This window comes from Podarcis pityusensis, assembly GCF_964106645.2.
Source record: "Podarcis pityusensis genome assembly, chromosome: 4".
NCBI lineage: Eukaryota > Metazoa > Chordata > Lepidosauria > Squamata > Lacertidae > Podarcis > Podarcis pityusensis.
The window spans coordinates 61,338,380-61,356,365 of NC_138027.1; the positions used below are offsets into that span (position 1 = coordinate 61,338,380).

Here is a 17,986-nt window from a genome sequence, read left to right on the forward strand (position 1 = left end):
TGTCGCAGTGATGAGCTTTATTTTTCTCTCTTCTATTTTAATGGAAATGTAAGGTTTATTGCTTCTTTTATTTTAACAAGAGCTTTGAAGGCTCCTTTGTTTGGTGTAAGGGGAATGGCAAAAACAAGTAATACAGTTTATGGATGTTTCAGTCTCTGGGAACATTAATGCAACACCCAGAAGATAACCGCAATCAGATTCGTGAGTTGGCACAGACCTTAACTGATGGTGGAGTTCTGGATGAACTGATCAATGAAAAACTGGAGAAGTTCAATACTCGGTGGGAAGAGCTACAACAAGAGGTACATTTTAAGAAATAATTTCCTTCCCCCATACTTTTCTCTTAAACACTGTGTTTAACAGGAGAGCTGAAAGGTAAAGTTACCTGTCTTATAAAATACTGTGTTGTAAAGATGTGGACAACAGTGTTGACGCAAGAAGAAACCAGCAAAAGTTGTGACAGCTTTGGAAGGGACCGATTAACAGATGCAGCTCTCTGTATATGTTTTTTGTGTCTTTTTATATGTGTATAAGAGGGTCTACCTGGTATCAATTTTTCTAGGAAATCTACATACATGTCTTCTTCTTCTTCTTCAGCGATCACTGAAGAAGTAAGATTGTCGAGTAAGATTGTCTTCCATAAACACGGTTTTAACAATGAGTCCATAAGTGACTGTGGAGGCCAATTCTGGACCACACCCAAAGCTCTCAAGTAGGCAAGAAAGACACTTTCTAGTTTAAGAGTAAATGGTCAGTTCCTTTAAATTTGGCAGCTCCGTTTCATGATGAAGACGGGGCAGAATGGAAGTAGAGCGTAGTTTAGATGTAAACCTGATGTATCCCCAGTGGCAGGAGTGGCTGGTCCCATTTTGGCACCTGCGCTGAAATGGGAATAGCCACATCCTGCCTCCCCCCACCCCCCCACCCCCATTTCTGCCACTGGGGCGTTCCACAATGCATAGGTGCTTCACTTCTCTGCCTGGGGACAGGTAAGACAAGTGGCAGTGCTACATGCTAGAATGCCTCCCTCTTGTCTGTGAGAGGGAAGGCCTTCAGCTGGCAGCAGGAGCAGTGGGAGGACAGAGCTCCGCCTCTTGCACTTCTGCCTCCTTAAGGTGGGTGCTTCACCCTGCCTCATGGGCATGCCAACTCTGCCCCATAGGACTTTAAATAATTTAAACGGGCCTTAAAGACTCAATCTGTGTTGTATAAATAGTGCTGTGTTTGTTTGGGGTATAGTTGATTTATAGGAAGGAGCAAAGTAGCTTTGGTAAGAAGTAAGGGGAGGAGGTGGCTTTGGCAAGATGGCCTTTTTGGTTTTTAAAAAAAATAATATTTATTAGTAGTTTCAGAATTATAGGGGGAAAAAGAAAAAATAAAGAAAAAAGAAAAAACAACACTATAAAAAAGAAAGAAAAAACACAAAAACCAATACAACAATACAGCAAAAAGATAAAAAGAAAAAAGAAAAAAGAAAACAACACAGATCCCAAATTACATATATATAACTTCCATTTGCTTGTTTTATTGACTTCCTCAAACCTCCCTTTTTGTATTCTAATTTAATTAGTTATTTCAGCAAATTCTTTCCATCTTTCTCAATTTTTGTTAAAAAATTTATCGTAACAATTTAACCTAATAATTAGCTCAACAAATCCTTTCCATCTTTCCCCATATTCTATTACTCAAATTACCTTAATTTATTTAACCTTATCTTACCCTGAAGTACCTTAAAGCTTGAATCTTAGTTATAAAGTACCGTATTTTTCGCTCTATAAGACGCACCAGACCACAAGACGCACCTAGTTTTTGGAGGAGGAAAACAAGAAAAAAAATATGCTGAATCTCAGAAGCCAGAACAGCAAGAGGGATCGCTGCGCAGTGAAAGCAGCAATCCCTCTTGCTGTTCTGGCTTCTGTGATAGTTGTGCAGCCTGCATTCGCTCCATAAGACGCACACACATTTCCCCTTACTTTTTAGGAGGGAAAAAGTGAGTCTTATAGAGCAAAAAATACGGTATACATTACTCCTGATATCATTTCTGCTAAAGTCATATAGTTTCATTCCAACATCTTCCCTAATATTCATTAATTTTTAGCCAATTCCCTAAATAGAAAGTTTTCTTTATAAATTTTCTTCCAATCTTCATCCAACGTCCCTTCTTCCTGGTCTCGGATTGTGTCAGTCCTTACTGTCCATTCCATCTAGTCCATCAACCTGGAAGCCTTCTGTCCGAGGCCCTTAAATCTCTTCCATGTCCCTTCTGCAATTCTTCTTCTTCTTGTTTATACTTGCCCTTTTCCTTGTCTTTTGTTGGTCTCTTTCTTAGTTTCTTTCCTTTCTCATTGAGGAGTAGGCCTCTGGGGGATTCCAAGCCAAAATTGTCTCCATCTCCCTTCATCAAGCCCGCCCATTCCCCACAGTCCCACTCCCCACAGTCCTCGATATAGTCCAAAAAGTATTTAAAAGCATATTCCAAGGTCTCTCCAAAGTTAGGAACCTCCTCAGCTCCAGACTCCCCCTGGCCCACTCCAACTTCAATCTTCAATGACAGCGGCTCATGCTCCTGTAGGGCCTCGGGTCTCTCCATTTGTATTATTTGGGGTGCAACCGCATCCTCCTCCATTATCTTCTGGGCAAGATGGCCTTTTCGAGTAGTAATTACTAATATATATATATATATATATATATATATATATATGTAGGTGTACATTGCCTTTTAAAGCAGGTTGGGATGAATATTTCTTGAAAAGTCTGTAAGTTCGTTAAAATAAATAAATGGAAATAAATTCAATAAATAGAAAACAAAAGAAATGGAACATTAACATGAAAACAAATGGAAAAACAAACTATTTTCCCTTGTGAACCTCACTTTAGAAGGCAGCAAATTTTATTTGGAATAAAAACAAAACAAAAAAGGAATCCTAAAACCCAATGCACTAAAGATGTTGAATAAAATAAATCAGCAGTTTAAGAACACTTGAAGTACAGAACCAGCACGGACTAAGAAAAAATAATACTTTCTTAGCTAGCATTTCAATATACCTGCTTACTGCCCTTGACTGCCCCCTCCCCCCGCCCAAGGAAATATTGGCTGCACACAGCACTGCTGTAAAGGTAGGCAACAGCAAACAAGGGGATAGCAGAAGGGGGGGGGGAGAAAGCATGGGACAGAAAGTGTTTTATACCCATTTTCTGCCAGGTTGCACAGGAAGCAACCATGCAATAGTTCTTTGACAACCTGAGCTGTGAATTGTTATGTTCAGGGGGTGGGAGTTGGAATGTAAGGAGGCTGACCTCAAAGGTAGTGAATGTGGAAAGATAAATATTTGTAATTTTCAGGCAGGTCACAGAAGACTTAAATGAGAACATCAAATTCCCAAGAGCCAAAGCACCAAGTTTAATTTACTAATCTTTCCCCTTATTTCTGAACATCCAAATCCCTCCAGTTCCACATAACTCTCCTAATAATCAATTAGCATAACACAGGACATTGATAAACCCTCATCACAATTCTTACCCCCAAAGGCGCTCCTCTCTGATGCCAGCCAACAATCCACATGATCACTCTCTGTGTTAATTAGCATTAACAAAGGAGTTGGCCAGCTCCTGACACTTGTGCGACTGCTGCTGCTTCTGTGACCAGTGTGTTGCCTCATTGTGGATAAAGCTGGTAGGAGGAATCAAAAACACTGGTAATTAAATATTCTCCCTTTGAAAAACACCCTCATTATTATAACACCCTCACTAAAATGTAAAATGATATATATTTTTTCATTGAGTCATATCCTTTTTCTGTGGTTTATTGATTGGAAGGTTTCAAAGAAACTATATGGGTTTTTTAAACACATTATTAGTACCTTATATTAGTGCATGTATAACAGAACATTTGAAGTGGCTAAGGTAATCCTGTCCTGTGTCCCAGGATATAAGAAAGATATAAAAGTGAGCTCTCATAACACCATTACCACCGAAATCCATGTTTGTTTTACAACGCGCACAGCAATTTGTTGCTATGTGAGTGAAGACATATTCACTACATTCCATTATGAACCGTCACAGGAAAAGAAATGATGGACGTTCAGCTGTTTTGTTCCCTGTTGGTGAATGCTTTTATAAAATAGTTTTTTTTTTCATAACATTACTTTTGAGTCCTTGACCTCAAGGTTATACTTCATTTGGCCTTGGAAATATAACTGGTAACTCTGATGTGTAGTGTGACTTGACCTCCAGGTTTATTGAGTGAATAGAAATGTTAGGTTTATAGCCTATTAAAAGAATGAATAATGCAGAGTCAATGCAGATAAAACTAAATTATGAGAAGGCAGAATATGAAAGAAGGTGAAAAACTAAGCTGAAAATTGCATGTGTCATCATCTTAAACTATTAAGTATGAAAAGAGGGGCAAAGGGAAATGTAAAACCAAAGAAGGTCTTAGTAACCATATTGCGGGGTTTCGCTAATGTCATAGGGCAGGCTTAAAGTAATGTGACTTGCTATAGTAGTAATAGGAACAGTCTGACTCTTGCTTTCCCCAGTTTTTGTAACATTTTGCTGAATGCTGTACCATTAAGAAATATTGTAACAAGGGGAGGAGTGAACCATAAAGAGACAAGACAAAACTTAAGAGTTCTAATCATTCCTGGGAGTACTACCATTTAATCCAGGCTCTAAGAAACTATTTATATCCTATGTGAGAGTTTGTTTTATAAACAGCACTTTCATCCCTCTCACTTGTTGCAGTGGATTATCTGTAAGTGGACTATGATGACGGCAACTTTGTTCTGACCAAAGGAAATCTCCTGACATATATAATGAGATCAGGAGCTGCCCGAGGCTTCAGAATGAACAAAACTATCTAATGGCAGGACTTAGTTTTGCAGTCTTCTACTCACTATAGAATTCCTCACTATTTGGTTTGGTTATTTAGGGAATTTTGACTTTTTGTGGTTATTTATTTAAAAAACAAAATGGCTGGCAAAAAAAGACGAAATTTATCTTACAAAAAGGTGGTTGTGTAACAGTATGAAATTCCTGTGTGTTTTTAACAGCATTAAAGAAAAATTGAATGGCTAATACTCTTTTTCCTTTATTTTTCAGGCTGTGAGGAGACAAAAGGTTCTTGAACAAAGTATCCACTCTGCACAAGAGATTGACAAAACCCTTCAGTTAATTCAAGAGTCTCTTGCTTTCATTGATCGACAGTTAACTGGTTATATTGCCGACAGAATTGATGCAGCGCAAGTACCTCAAGAAGCACAGGTGAGCCTTGTGGACTTTAGTTTAAATAGCTTTATCATTCAAGTGGTCAGTATGATTCCTTTAATTTGGTTGGCTTTTTCCTCAAAGATGATGATTTCTAGAATTTTCAGCAGCTGGGGTTAGGAAGCATAATTTGCAACCCATTTCTTGCAAAACTACTTACTGGAATACAGATGTGTATTTTGCAGCAAATTCATGTTTTTAGATTTATTTTATCTGTCCTTATGCTGACATAAAATTATTATATGACACTAATATAAACTCATTAAATGTTTGTGAAGGTTGTGCTGTAACCTTAAACAACAACATGAATACTGTAACTCCCTATAGGGCTATTTTTATCATGCCATAAATGACTCATCATCTTTACTACTTTTAGTTAACTTCTTAGTAAAGCAGATTAGATATCCCATAAATAGTTATTGAGTTATGCAATCATTGATACTGGATAGTTACATGCTTGTATATAGTCTATTCAGAAGTAAGCCCCATTGAATTCAGTGGGATTAACTCCCAGGAAACTGTATAGGATTGGAGCCATAATCTCATATAAAATGAAATAAATTAAAGAATATTGCCACATCCTTCATTCCTTAACTTTATGTCTGTCAATATTTGCTTCACATTTTAAGAACATTTCTGAAGTACCGTACATAACTTTCATTAATTGCATTTGTAAGAAAGGATACATTAGCTGAAATGAAACACAGATTTCTGGAATTGGGTGAAATATATTAGAAGAATTTTAAGATTAATGCACAGTTTATATTTTGAATTAAAAAATCCCTTCCCTTGTGTGAAAATGGTATCTTTCAAACATGAATAATGATTGTACTGCAAAACATAATTTGTTGTGATTTTCAAGGAAGTCTTACAAGGATTTTGATAAGCAGATGTGACCAAGTTAATAAATCTGTTCTAGCTCAATCCCATTTTGGGGTGGGGAAGCAGGTATGTTATAAGATCAGTCTGCATTTAATGCAGCAGTTATTTTCCTCAAACAACTATATTCTTCACTTAAAAAAAAATCTAAGGATGCATCAATGATCATTTGAACAAGTCCCTAATATTTCCTGGGCTCCATAAACACAATGCTATTGATTAGGATAAATTCAGGTTTTTTTGCTAAAGATTTACCGGTATGTTGACAGTGGGTTCTATTGTTTCCTGTTGGGCATTATATTCACCTAGTGGCTATGGTTTGAAGTGCAGTCATCATAAAATACAATCTCTATCTTCCTTTATTACTTAAAATACCTTTCAGTTTATCTGAAGAAACAAAATAATAAATTGGTTAAGGGGAAGTAAAACCAGCCACATGAAACCACTTGAAATCCCTTGAAAACTGCAGATATTATAGAAGCAGTCTTAATATTTTATGTGGGCTAATTTCTTAAGGTTAAGAAATCTTATGACAGAGAACAGAAGTCTGTGACCAAAAGTGATTTTTCTAATTATAGAAAAGAAGTCACAACTTGGTAAGGAAATAAAATATATTGCTAACTTGAAATCAAGATGACGTGGAAGGCAATGGATATGACAGGCATAAAGATAGAACCTTAGGTTTGATTTAATAACTAGTCAACTATTGGGAAAATACAAATCTGCCAGCTTAGCTCAACATTGTCTATACTGACTGGCAATACAACCATCTTTACCACCTTTTTGTCTGCAATGCATGTGCTCTACCTGGACCGTGCTCTAATTTTTTTTTTAAAAAAAATAACTTTATATACATTAATTGGTGAACCATTTTCAATATGCTTGTGTCCTTTCCCCCCGGAAGCATAATGTCAAATTTTATTAATTCTCTTTACATTTTGTAAATGCATTACAGCCATAATAGCAATAAAATAGTGCCTCTCTCTCTCCTCTATAGCATGTTGGATAGTTTGCATCTTTCCTTATCAGCAACCTTATTATGCATACATAAAATATTCTAATGCGTGGGTTATTCCATACCATTTGTGGGCTTGTTTTGTCCATCTCTGATAAACCAACTGTGCTTGTGTTTAATCACAATAGCTAGATTTCTAGAAGCTTTATTTTATTTTGAACATACATGAAAGTATGTGTGTGTACTAATAATTCATATGCATCTGATTAAATGACTGATTGGAAACTTGATAATACTTTATTATACAATGTCAAGTATGAATTGTCAACTGGCAATCACATGGGCTAAATCTGCCTCCTGAAGTGTGCACCCCCCTCTTTCCATTACAAACCCTGTTAATTTCTCCTAGGGTTGACTGAAAAGGGTGCAAGGAGAAGACTTTTCTTCCTTCTACAGTGGTGCCTCGCAAGACAAAATTAATCCGTTCCGCGAGTCTCTTCGTCTTGCAGTTTTTTCGTCTTGCGAAACACGGCTATTAGCGGCTTAGCGGCTGTTAACGGCTTAGCGGCTTTAAGAAAAAGGAAACAAACTCGCAAGAACTCGCAAGACGTTTTGTCTTGCGAAACAAGCCCATAGGGAAATTCGTCTTGCGGAACGACTCAAAAAACGGAAAACTCTTTCGTCTTGCGCGTTTTTCGTCTTGCGAGGCATTCGTCTTGCGAGGTACCACTGTACTTTTCTAACTCCAAACCCACGCCTTTTATCTTCTACTTCCCATTTTGGTAATGGACAAGAGTGAAAGCAGAGGAAGAGTCACATAGAGGCTTTATTTCACTATATTCTACCCCTTTTTAAGCATGTTGAGTAGAAGACCAAGAAGAATTTATCTATGTGTCTATATGCCAGAATGTGTCCACCTAGGCAATAGATCTCTAGAGTATTAATGTTGCACCTTCAGGCAAAGGCAACCTGTTTTAAATGAGACACCAGGCGCATGGAGCACTGCATGGGTAGGTTTTTCTTATATGCCCAGCTTCATGTTTAAATCAAACCTTTGATTCTACCCTGCCCCATCACCCCAAGATCAAGGTGGAGAAGAAAGGGACATGCAAAAGAGACTGTTGTCTTCTATGTGAACTCCTTGCTGTATCTGTCCTCTCCTTCCATAAATATCTCAATAAATAATGTTGGACAGAGTGTACTCCAAGATTGGGAGTGTCCCCATGTGCTTGTCATACTCCTCTCTGCATTCATGTTAACTGCTGATGGATAAAGTCGCCTACATAGTAAATGAGAGTATGAGGAAAAAGCCAAATTGCATACAGTTTTTTTGCTTTTACCACATCTGTTCACTTTCAGTTAACAAAAATACTATTTGTAACATTAATGGTATTACAGACTTTATGTTCTTGGACAGAAGATATATCCAGCTTTAGCCTTGTACTTCTAGGGAATAGAGAGAGAGTGAATTGCTGATTTGATTAAAATGTGGTCTAGATAAAACCTTCTGACAGATTTTCCTCCCACATTTTGCAGTAATGGTCCCTAATATTCATCTTGATGAGAAAGAAAGCTGCCAGATATTTCCTGGTATAGCTGTTCTCTCTGGTAATTGTTTAGCAGTTCATCCACTAGCAGATACTCATTTCCAACAATTTCCTCATAAATTGGTTTGAATTGGTCTAAATTAGCTCATCTCAGTGTGTAGGATATGAATTGTTTTGTGTGACATTGCATTGGTCAGTATTGTGCAAGACATTTGGTATCTTATGAGCCTACTCTATCATGAGGTGTAAAGGGTTGAAATTTGCATTGGAGTAATTTCACCAATCGCTGGTTCTTGTTGGAAATAACAGACAAAAATACTTGGTGGAAAAATCACTAAGATTATTACATTTCATATACTTGCTTCAGAGTGGTGTTGTGTATTTATCATGCTTTTAAAAAAACCTATTTTTTAAAAAACAATTATTCTACTATAAACCCCCCTTTTTGTTCACATTTAATTGTTTCTATAGTTATATTTAGTTTTCATAGGGATGAGAATTGTAACCCTGATGAAGAAACCTTTAGTATGTACCTACAATGCAATTTAATTGTTACAGAACAAAGTTATACTTTTTTGTTTTATGTCCAAGTGGGCATAAGAGATACTATCATTTTAAAGCAATAAGAAGAATATACCAAGTAGAGCACAAGACAGTGTCACAATCTTAGTAATTTCATATGATTTATTCCAGAGCCTGGATCTTATATATTTCCCTGTCAAAATAATCTACTTTGATTTTAAACACATCTTTTTTTCCACCAAACAGAAAATTCAATCAGAGTTGACAAGCCATGAGATTAGTTTGGATGAAATGAAAAAACGGAACCGGGGTAAGGATGCCACCAAAAGGATATTCTCCCAAATCGATACTGCACAGGTTTGTAAAATTGGCTTTCTTTTACATACTTAGTTCGAATCCCTTCTTTAAAATACACAAAACATAATAAGCAATCATTGATTACATGTGAAACAGCTATACTTTCTATCCACAGGGTGGTGGTGGGGGGGTTTTGGATGGGGGGAGAAAGTCCTGCTTGCTTAGCTTATAACTTTATTATTTGATTTACAATGAGACCAAGGAAAAACCAGCATCTATATAAAAATGTGTAGGGTTGAAGTGCCTTGTTTCAGGGAATTCTGAACGGATGCTTTTGTTAATGCAAAATATACATATTTGAAAAACCTCTTCTTGTTATTTTCAGCTTCACAAATACCCTTCTGCCACAAAAATAAATTCTTTGGTCAGAATTTTTTTAGCTGTGAGGCCAGATCAGCAATCCCAAGAGAGTTTTAAATTTACTGTTTGCTTGAAGAGCACACCTGATGGCAAACATTTTTTGAAGTAGACAGTGATTTTAAAGAGCAGGTTCTAAAAAGGCACAGCAGTCAGATGCTTCAAAAATAAGAATATAAGAAGATCCTGCTGGATCAGACTCATCTAGTCCATCATCCTGTTTTCTCTGTGGCAATTGAGTTGCTTGTGGGAAACCTGCAAGCAGGAGCTGAGCATAACAGCAACCCCCCCCCGCCCCCATTTTCCAGCAAATGGTATTCAGAAGCATTACTGCCTCTGACTGTGGAGGCAAAGGATAGCTATAATGTCTAGTGGCCATTAGTAGCCTTATCCTCCATGAATTAGTCCAATTCACTTTTAAAGCTATCCAGTTAGTGGTCACCACTGTCTCCTATGGGAAGGAGTTCCAAAGTTTAACTATGCACAGCATGGAACATTTCACAGACCTTGTGCAAGCCAGCTGATTCACCATGAGCATTTTTATATTTAACCCAACCTTCAGGTCTGGGAAAAAGAAAACTAACAAAACCATACTTTAATGGAATGCCACGTTAACTTTTTCATTTTTTTGCCAGTGGTTAAAAGTGATAACTCATATTTACTATTTTGGTTCTTATCTGCTCTGTCAAGCTTACTGTAATGTAGTCCAGTGGGTGGCCATTCCTGTTAAAAAGAAAAAAATTCTGTTCATGTGCATCTTACCATTGGATTCTTTCTTTCCAAAATGCATGCACTGTGTATAAATAACTTATGTTGTCTGATAATAATAATAATAATAATAATAATAATAATAATAATAATAATTTTATTTACACCCCGCCCGTCTGGTTGGGTTTCCCCAGCCACTCTGGGCTGCTTATTGAAATTGAAATACTTTATTGTCACTTGTACAACTTGTATACAGTGAGATTACACGAGCAATCCCCACTCAGCTCTATTAGTCTTAATTCCCCTCGTTTACTGACGCCTACCCACCACATATAGCACATAAAAAATTATAAAACATTAGACATTTAAAATTTCTCAATACAGGGTTGCCTGAATATGACCTGAAACTAATAATACACTTGCAGACTAAATATTCAAAGGAAATGCAACTCAATATTACAACCTATTTGATCGTTTGTGTGAAATGACCTAGCAAGTAGCATCCTTTAAATTCTTGGGAACTTGCTATCAATCCGAAGGAAGCTGCACAGGAGGGCACAGTGTAATTGTTTGCTAAGCTGCCTAGACATGCTTTCAAAAGAAAAATAAAGGAAATATCCAAGTTTCTCCTCAGTATGTAGAAGCAGGACTGCTCTGTCCCTTATTTTAAAAGTCTTCATAAAATCATGACCGTGACTGTATTAGCATAATTACTTAATCTGCATACTTTGCACCCCTCTCCTTTCATCTCATATATTATTTTCAGAAAAAGCTACAAGATGTCTTCATGAAGTTTCGCTTGTTCCAAAAGCCAGCCAATTTTGAGCAGCGCTTACAGGAATGTAAAATAATTTTAGATGAAGTGAAATCGCAAGTGCCGAAGTTGGAGTTGAGGAGTGTCGAGCAGGAAGCAGTGCAATCCCAGCTGGATCATTGTATGGTGAGTATTTCCAATGCAATAATAGTTCACATGTAAGGCAACTTATTGGACTATACCTACGACATTTTGCAAAAATCAGTGTAATTTCAGTGAAATTAAACATTTCCCTTTCTGTGTTGGCTAGAAATTGTATAAAACTCTTAGTGAAGTGAAATCTGAAGTGGAAACCGTCATAAAAACTGGGCGTCAGATTGTGCAAAAACAGCAAACAGAGAACCCAAAAGAACTGGATGAAAGGCTAACAGCTTTGAAATTACAATATAATGATTTGGGTGCCAAGGTATGTTCTATGCTTTTCAGTGCTAAAGTCTGCCTCTCAGTTGTAAAGTGAAATATATCTCTTCCATTTTGTTGTAATTTATTTTATTTTCCTCTCTTAAGTTGATTTTATTTGTCTTTCCTTTCTCAGTGAGAAAAAGATTCTATTAGCTGACTATTCAGAGTGGCCCAATTATATATTGCAATAATGTAACTAAACAATATCATGTAAGCTAGGGTTGAATCTTAAATGAAATTCATTACATCCCTTTGACATAATTGGTAGCTAGATTTTTTTTATTTCTGTCCAAATTTATTTTTCAAATTCAATTGGAAGAAAATGGGGAACACATTTAGCATTAAATATATGTTAAGCGCAACAGATAATAACAGTGCTTTATTATATACTCTCTAAAGATAGGATAAACATGCATCCTCCAAAAAGATATTTGACTCATATGTGAACCAATATTTTTTATATTATGTAACATTTCTATGTGTAGAATTAGATATATGGAGGATCGACCTTCATATTCAGGATGATTGTTTTCAAGAGAACTTACAAATACTTGATACTTTCTATTAAAAAATAAGTAAATGCAGGTTTTGCTCCTACAGCCTACAGTCAAGAAAACAGTAGAATAGGAAAATGCAAAATTAATTAGCACATGCCAATGTGAAATGTGCCAATTTAAATGAGGATTTTAATGCGCCAGTGAAAAGAGCCTTATGGATAGGACAACAAGTGTAAATGAGTAGAGTATGTGTGTAACCTTTGGTTTGCATAGGAGAAAGTTATTGGAGGGGTGAAGACAGTATAAACAATCATAGGAAGAGGGAATGGTGTGTATTTTCACTGCTGCATCATTTATAAAGCTACCTAATCCTTCCCACTCTGTTAGGTTTTTGTCTAAAAACAATCACCCTGAAATGCTTTTTCACCTGTGGAAGATGCAGGGAAGATACGAAGAACCTGTGTATGTTTTCCCTTAGGTGAAAAAGCATCCTGGACAGGGTCATTTCAACCTGATAAATGACTTCAGAAGAAAGCAGCCTTTTACCATTAGCCCTTCCTCCAACCAAATTCTAAACTAATCCTGCTTTAAATAAATAAATAAATCATGTAATGTGTACTTTGATTCAACTGTTGTGAGATGAAATGGTAAACAGAGTTAACTGTGTAAAAAAGAAAGACCTTAAGATGGCAGTATTTCCTACATTTCTTTTATAACATGTAAATCGAAAATGGGGAAATAAAGTGATATTACCCATTATAGTGTACATCCAACCATACAATTTTTCTGAAACTCTCCTAGTTGAAATAAGGTGTGGGGAGCAGCTATATATATATGCTTCACCTGTCATTGTTTCTCTAAACTCAATGAAGCACCACTCGTATATAGTTTTATATGCTCTTAACTATTTCAAAATTTACATTTCCAGAAATAAACAGTCCCATTAGAATTCAAATGGTCCCTTTGTCCCAAAAGCAAAACAACCAAGATGGACTGTGGCTGCAATCTTATATACTAAATGAAGCACTGAGCTCCGTTAAATTCAGCAAACTTACTTCCGAGTGAAATATGCAAGAGGTTGCATTGCTAGTACTATGCAAAAGACACCAGATTTCCCCCTCTAATAAATAGTGTGGAAATGTTAAACTTCAACTATCAACAGCTTTTTGCATTAACTGTGCATATATGAAAAAGAAAGGGGGAATAAGCTCAGTAGTAGTTAAACACATACAGTTACAGATAGGTAGCCGTGTTGGTCTGCCATAGTCAAAATAAAAAAAATCCTTCCAGTAGCACCTTTAAGACCAACTGAGTTAGTTCTTGGTATGAGCTTTCGTGTGCAAGCACACTTCTTCAGAAGTTTACTAAGTTTACTAAGTTTACTAAGTACTTCTAGGTGCAAGGAGGGACTTTTGAGAAGGGGCCTAACCACAACCACCTTCTAAATGGTCAGGAGTACCTGACGCTGTGGACCCACATGGTCACTTCCTCCAGGATAGCTTTTATTAGGTGTGATGGGTCAGGGTCAAAAGAGCAGGTATTGGTCCTGTGATATGAACCTTTCATTCAGTTTATATGGGTGGAAGCTTCTTTGAATAGAATGAAAATGGAACTAAGCCATTGTCTCATGTCCAAAGTCCATTTCGGGTGGCCTAATCTAGCTCGCCGGTCAATTTAATCTGGCCCCCATGGCAGTATATGTCCTGGGGTAAAATCCTAAAAGCTCAACAACTTCAATCCTAAAAAAAACCCCAACAACTTTGGTCAGCCCTCATGCATGTTCACTTCATCAAATCTGGCCCTCTTTGAAAAAAGTTTGGGTGCTCCTGACAATGAAGTATGAAGTTAAACTAAAAGAGAATTCAGGTGGGTATGATAATACTGAAGTAGTAACTGCATAGCAAAAAAAAATTGGTCATTTTCATTATAATTTCTGATAACAAATTGTGTTTGAAGAGTTGCCGCTTTGATTGCTTCTCTTCAGCATTGATTCATCATTCTTGGTGTCTGCTGCAAGATAAGCTCTTCCTTATGCTGTAGCTGGAGCATCATCCATCAGTTGCTTCAGACACCTGGTTATTACTAGGTTTCTGTTGCTCTATCTATTTTTTGATACTGTTCTTAAGACTATATTTTTGCACATCACTTAGAGATGTTAAATATTGTGGTTTAAAATTCCTTTAAAGAAAATAAAAATAAAAATAAAATGAATAAGACAGGAGTTGCAGGTCCAGCTGGATGAAAACAACTTTTATTGAATCAATAAATTCTGAAGGTTGGCATTAAAAGGACATAAAACATGACTGCAGTGTACTTAAATATGCATAAAGAGCACCAAGTTAAAGCATACTTTTAATCTTCATTTTGTTTCTTTTATTGAAGCTAACTTTGCAAATTATAATTAATCTAGCCATTCTGTTTTTGTTTCAGTGTGAAGTAGTTGGTTTGCTATAAGCAAAATGTTGATCTAGTACTGACAAAAGAATGTAGTCTAAAGTGTAATGAAAAAGGCTAACATTCTGAGGTGTATTCTTGTCATATGTTTGCTATAAAAAAGATTTAGCATTTCTGGGAACTGTAGATGTGAAACGGAGGATAGATGACCTCTACAAACATGGGGACTTGATGGTGGAATCTTTTGACCAGGAGAAAAACTACTGCCAGAAATATGAGCATCCGTCTCAGTAGCACTTAAGGTGGTGAAGCATTTAGAGGTTTGGCTCTTCATTCCCCCTCCCCCTTCTGCAGGTGACTGAAAAAAAGCAAGAGCTAGAGAAATGTTTGAAATTATCTCGGAAACTGAGAAAGGAAATGAATGCTCTGACAGAATGGCTGGCAGTGACAGATTCAGAACTGACAAAGAGATCAGCAGTAGAAGGCATGCCTATCAATTTAGATGCTGAAGTTGCCTGGAGCAAGGTAATAATATATATTTTCTTTCCTTGTAAACTCACATATGTTTGTCTGGAGTTATCTCGCTGTCACAGCAATACCTCTGCACCCCAAAAAAGTTGTAAACAATATGATATATACTGGTGATACACTGAGACAAAAGAAGTTGGTGTCCAAAATTTAACATATTAACCTTATAGTAGGATGCATCAGGTACCACATCATGCTCATAAGAGAAAGGAGGAGAGGAATAATTCAAAAGAAAAATAACCCCGCATACCCCTTTCTATAACTTTTTGAAAGATTCCAATTTTTTCCAGGCTTAAAAGGAGAACTTAGTACAGTGTTAGTGTATTAGCACCTTCTAAGTGTTGAGACATTAAAAGACTGCAAAGCACTGTTGTCATTTTATGCTAGTTTCTTCATTAACATTTTAAACAGGCCATCTAATTTTTGCCTTAATTTCAAAGATCAGTTTTATTGTAAAGAACTAATGCTAGAAAAATAATTAGGATGTGTTTTATTTTTAATTAGCTACTAATTTTTAATAAAAGGAAAATATGACACTTTTTTCCCTTGAGGAGGGTCACTGTTCATGTAGTCATTGTTCTTCCTGGTTCTGCCCGCAAGAGTAGTAGTCTATATTCCTACCCCTTCCTCACTTTAATTCCTCTTACAAACTTGTAGCTGTATCAACTCTGAGAAGTAATTATAAGTTCCTGCAACAAAGAACTGAACAGTGTTAGTTCAGTATAATCACAAGGAGCAACGAAAGTAATATAGGCTTTTCACAATAGAGGCTACAATTCAGTCCATTTAGAGCCACTTTGTAGTTCCCTGGTCATTTGTTTCTACCTCCAAGCTGTGCAATACTTGTCAGGGTTTTGCTGCCACAAAACCGGAGCTTTTAGTGAAGTTCTGTCCCTGCCCCTGTAACATTTGGACAGATTTGTCCCTGGCTTTTTCCATGTCCCAGCAAGCTGTAGCCAAAAATTTGGCATAGTGGCATGAGACATTGATAATACAGGTACATCCCAGTAAATATTTGTTGCTTTCAACAGCTTTTGCAGTTTTCCAGAAATTATCGCTATGATTGCATTCACTGTTTCAGAGAACAATTTCAGATTCTCAAGGATTGGGAACAAGCTTGACAGTCACTGAACATGTTTTTCCCCAAAAGAAATCGAAGTAATTCTTTGTTAATCATGAACGATACTTCTACCACACTGCAGATGCCATCCCACACACATTTGTATACATATAAAAGCTAACCTTTGTATACTGATTAGATATGTCTACCACAACTGCAGTTAACATAGGAATGCCTTCCTTTAATTGAATTCCTTTAATAATTAAACACTGACTTTGGTACTCCAGAAGTTCTATAATTAGTGTGCGAGGTTTGCTGATTAGAGCAGTTACGCAGTAGAGTGATTTTGTTATTTCTCACCCTCGCAACCAAAAGGTAGTGCCTATATTACTAAGAAAATCAAGAAGGAAAGGAAAACTTCATTAAAATTTCACACACAGGAGAAATGTGATAATTTGCTATAAAGTACCTGTTAGCCTACAAAAGTACTGTCCGCTCTTTTGCATTTTCATGAGTAGAGCTGATAATTTAGTGATTATAGCAGAAAGCTAATGGCAAGAGAATGTTCCCTTACAGTCCAAGTTAACAAAGCCAGTGGAATTGAATCAGCTAAATCAGACACCCTTAACTTTGTCAGAGTAGGCTTTGCTAAGGCCAGAAAAGTGGGCCTTCCTAAGCCCGATAAACTGAGCTGAATACTCCTGCCTTTAACTGAAGAGAGAGAAACTTCAGGAAGTTGGGTTTGAGTGATAAGGAAAAGACCCCATTAAACCAAAATGTTAGTGACAGAGGGCTGCCTTATTATATGAATCAGGAAGGTAGTATAGAGTGTCCTGCCCTAACCTCTAAAAAAACCCTCAAACCTCTAGACTGAACAGTTTCAGGAAGGATCTTAACCCTCTCCCAGGACAAGGTTGTCACTCTTTAAACCACTTGGATTGGTACATTTCTCCCAGTGCTCATGTTGTCACTTCTTCTTTTTTTAAATGATATTTATTGGAAAAAAAAATTTTTAAAGTTACAAAAGAAAACAAAGTATAAAAAGAGAAAAACAAGCCACTTCCAACCATACAAATACACAAAATAAGAGAGAGAAAAAACAAAAATACACCACAAAAATTTTAAAACATTTAAAAACAAATCCATTATTCTCAACTCCTCAACTGTCATTACCCTCTTTCCTTGACCTCCTCCTCCTCCCCTTCCTTGTGTCCTGGTTGTTAATTATCACAGCAAATCCTTTCCATATTTCATAATATTCTGTCATTACATTACCTTAAACTATTTTAATCTTATCTTACTATAAAAAACCTTGGAACTTAAAACTTAAATCTTATTTTTACCAACTTCTCATAACCATAATATTCTTACATAATTCTTTAAACATTTTTACTAAAGCCAAATAATTTCATTCCAACATTTTTCTAACATTCATCAATTTTATAAAACAGTCCTAGTAATAAAAAAAAGAAATAAAAACAAATCCAATCTTCATCCAGCGTCCCTTCCTCCTGGTCCCGGGTTTGTCAGTCGTTATTATCCCATCGATCTGGCGCATTAACCTGGTGACCTTATATCCGAGGCCCTTAAGTCTCTTCCATGTCCCTTCCGCAGCTCTTTTTCATATTTGTAACTGTATTTTCCCTTGTCTCCTGCTCGTTTCACTCGTGGGAACTCCAGCTTAGCAATATTTTTGACCCT

At 36.6% G+C, this 17,986-nt stretch overlaps 1 protein-coding gene across 10 annotated transcripts in view; it reads left to right on the top strand.

The window, feature by feature from the left end:
- The window catches only part of DMD (dystrophin), a 1,019,805-nt gene that overhangs the window by 463,799 nt on the left and 538,020 nt on the right, over positions 1 to 17,986 (top strand). For all 10 annotated transcript variants that reach the window (XM_081003446.1, XM_081003453.1, XM_081003448.1 and 7 more), the window contains 6 exons: positions 153 to 302; positions 5,101 to 5,262; positions 9,415 to 9,525; positions 11,357 to 11,530; positions 11,655 to 11,810; positions 15,052 to 15,222. In XM_081003446.1, coding sequence (XP_080859572.1) covers positions 153 to 302; positions 5,101 to 5,262; positions 9,415 to 9,525; positions 11,357 to 11,530; positions 11,655 to 11,810; positions 15,052 to 15,222 — 924 coding nt within the window. The remainder of the gene's footprint in view (positions 1 to 152; positions 303 to 5,100; positions 5,263 to 9,414; positions 9,526 to 11,356; positions 11,531 to 11,654; positions 11,811 to 15,051; positions 15,223 to 17,986) is intronic.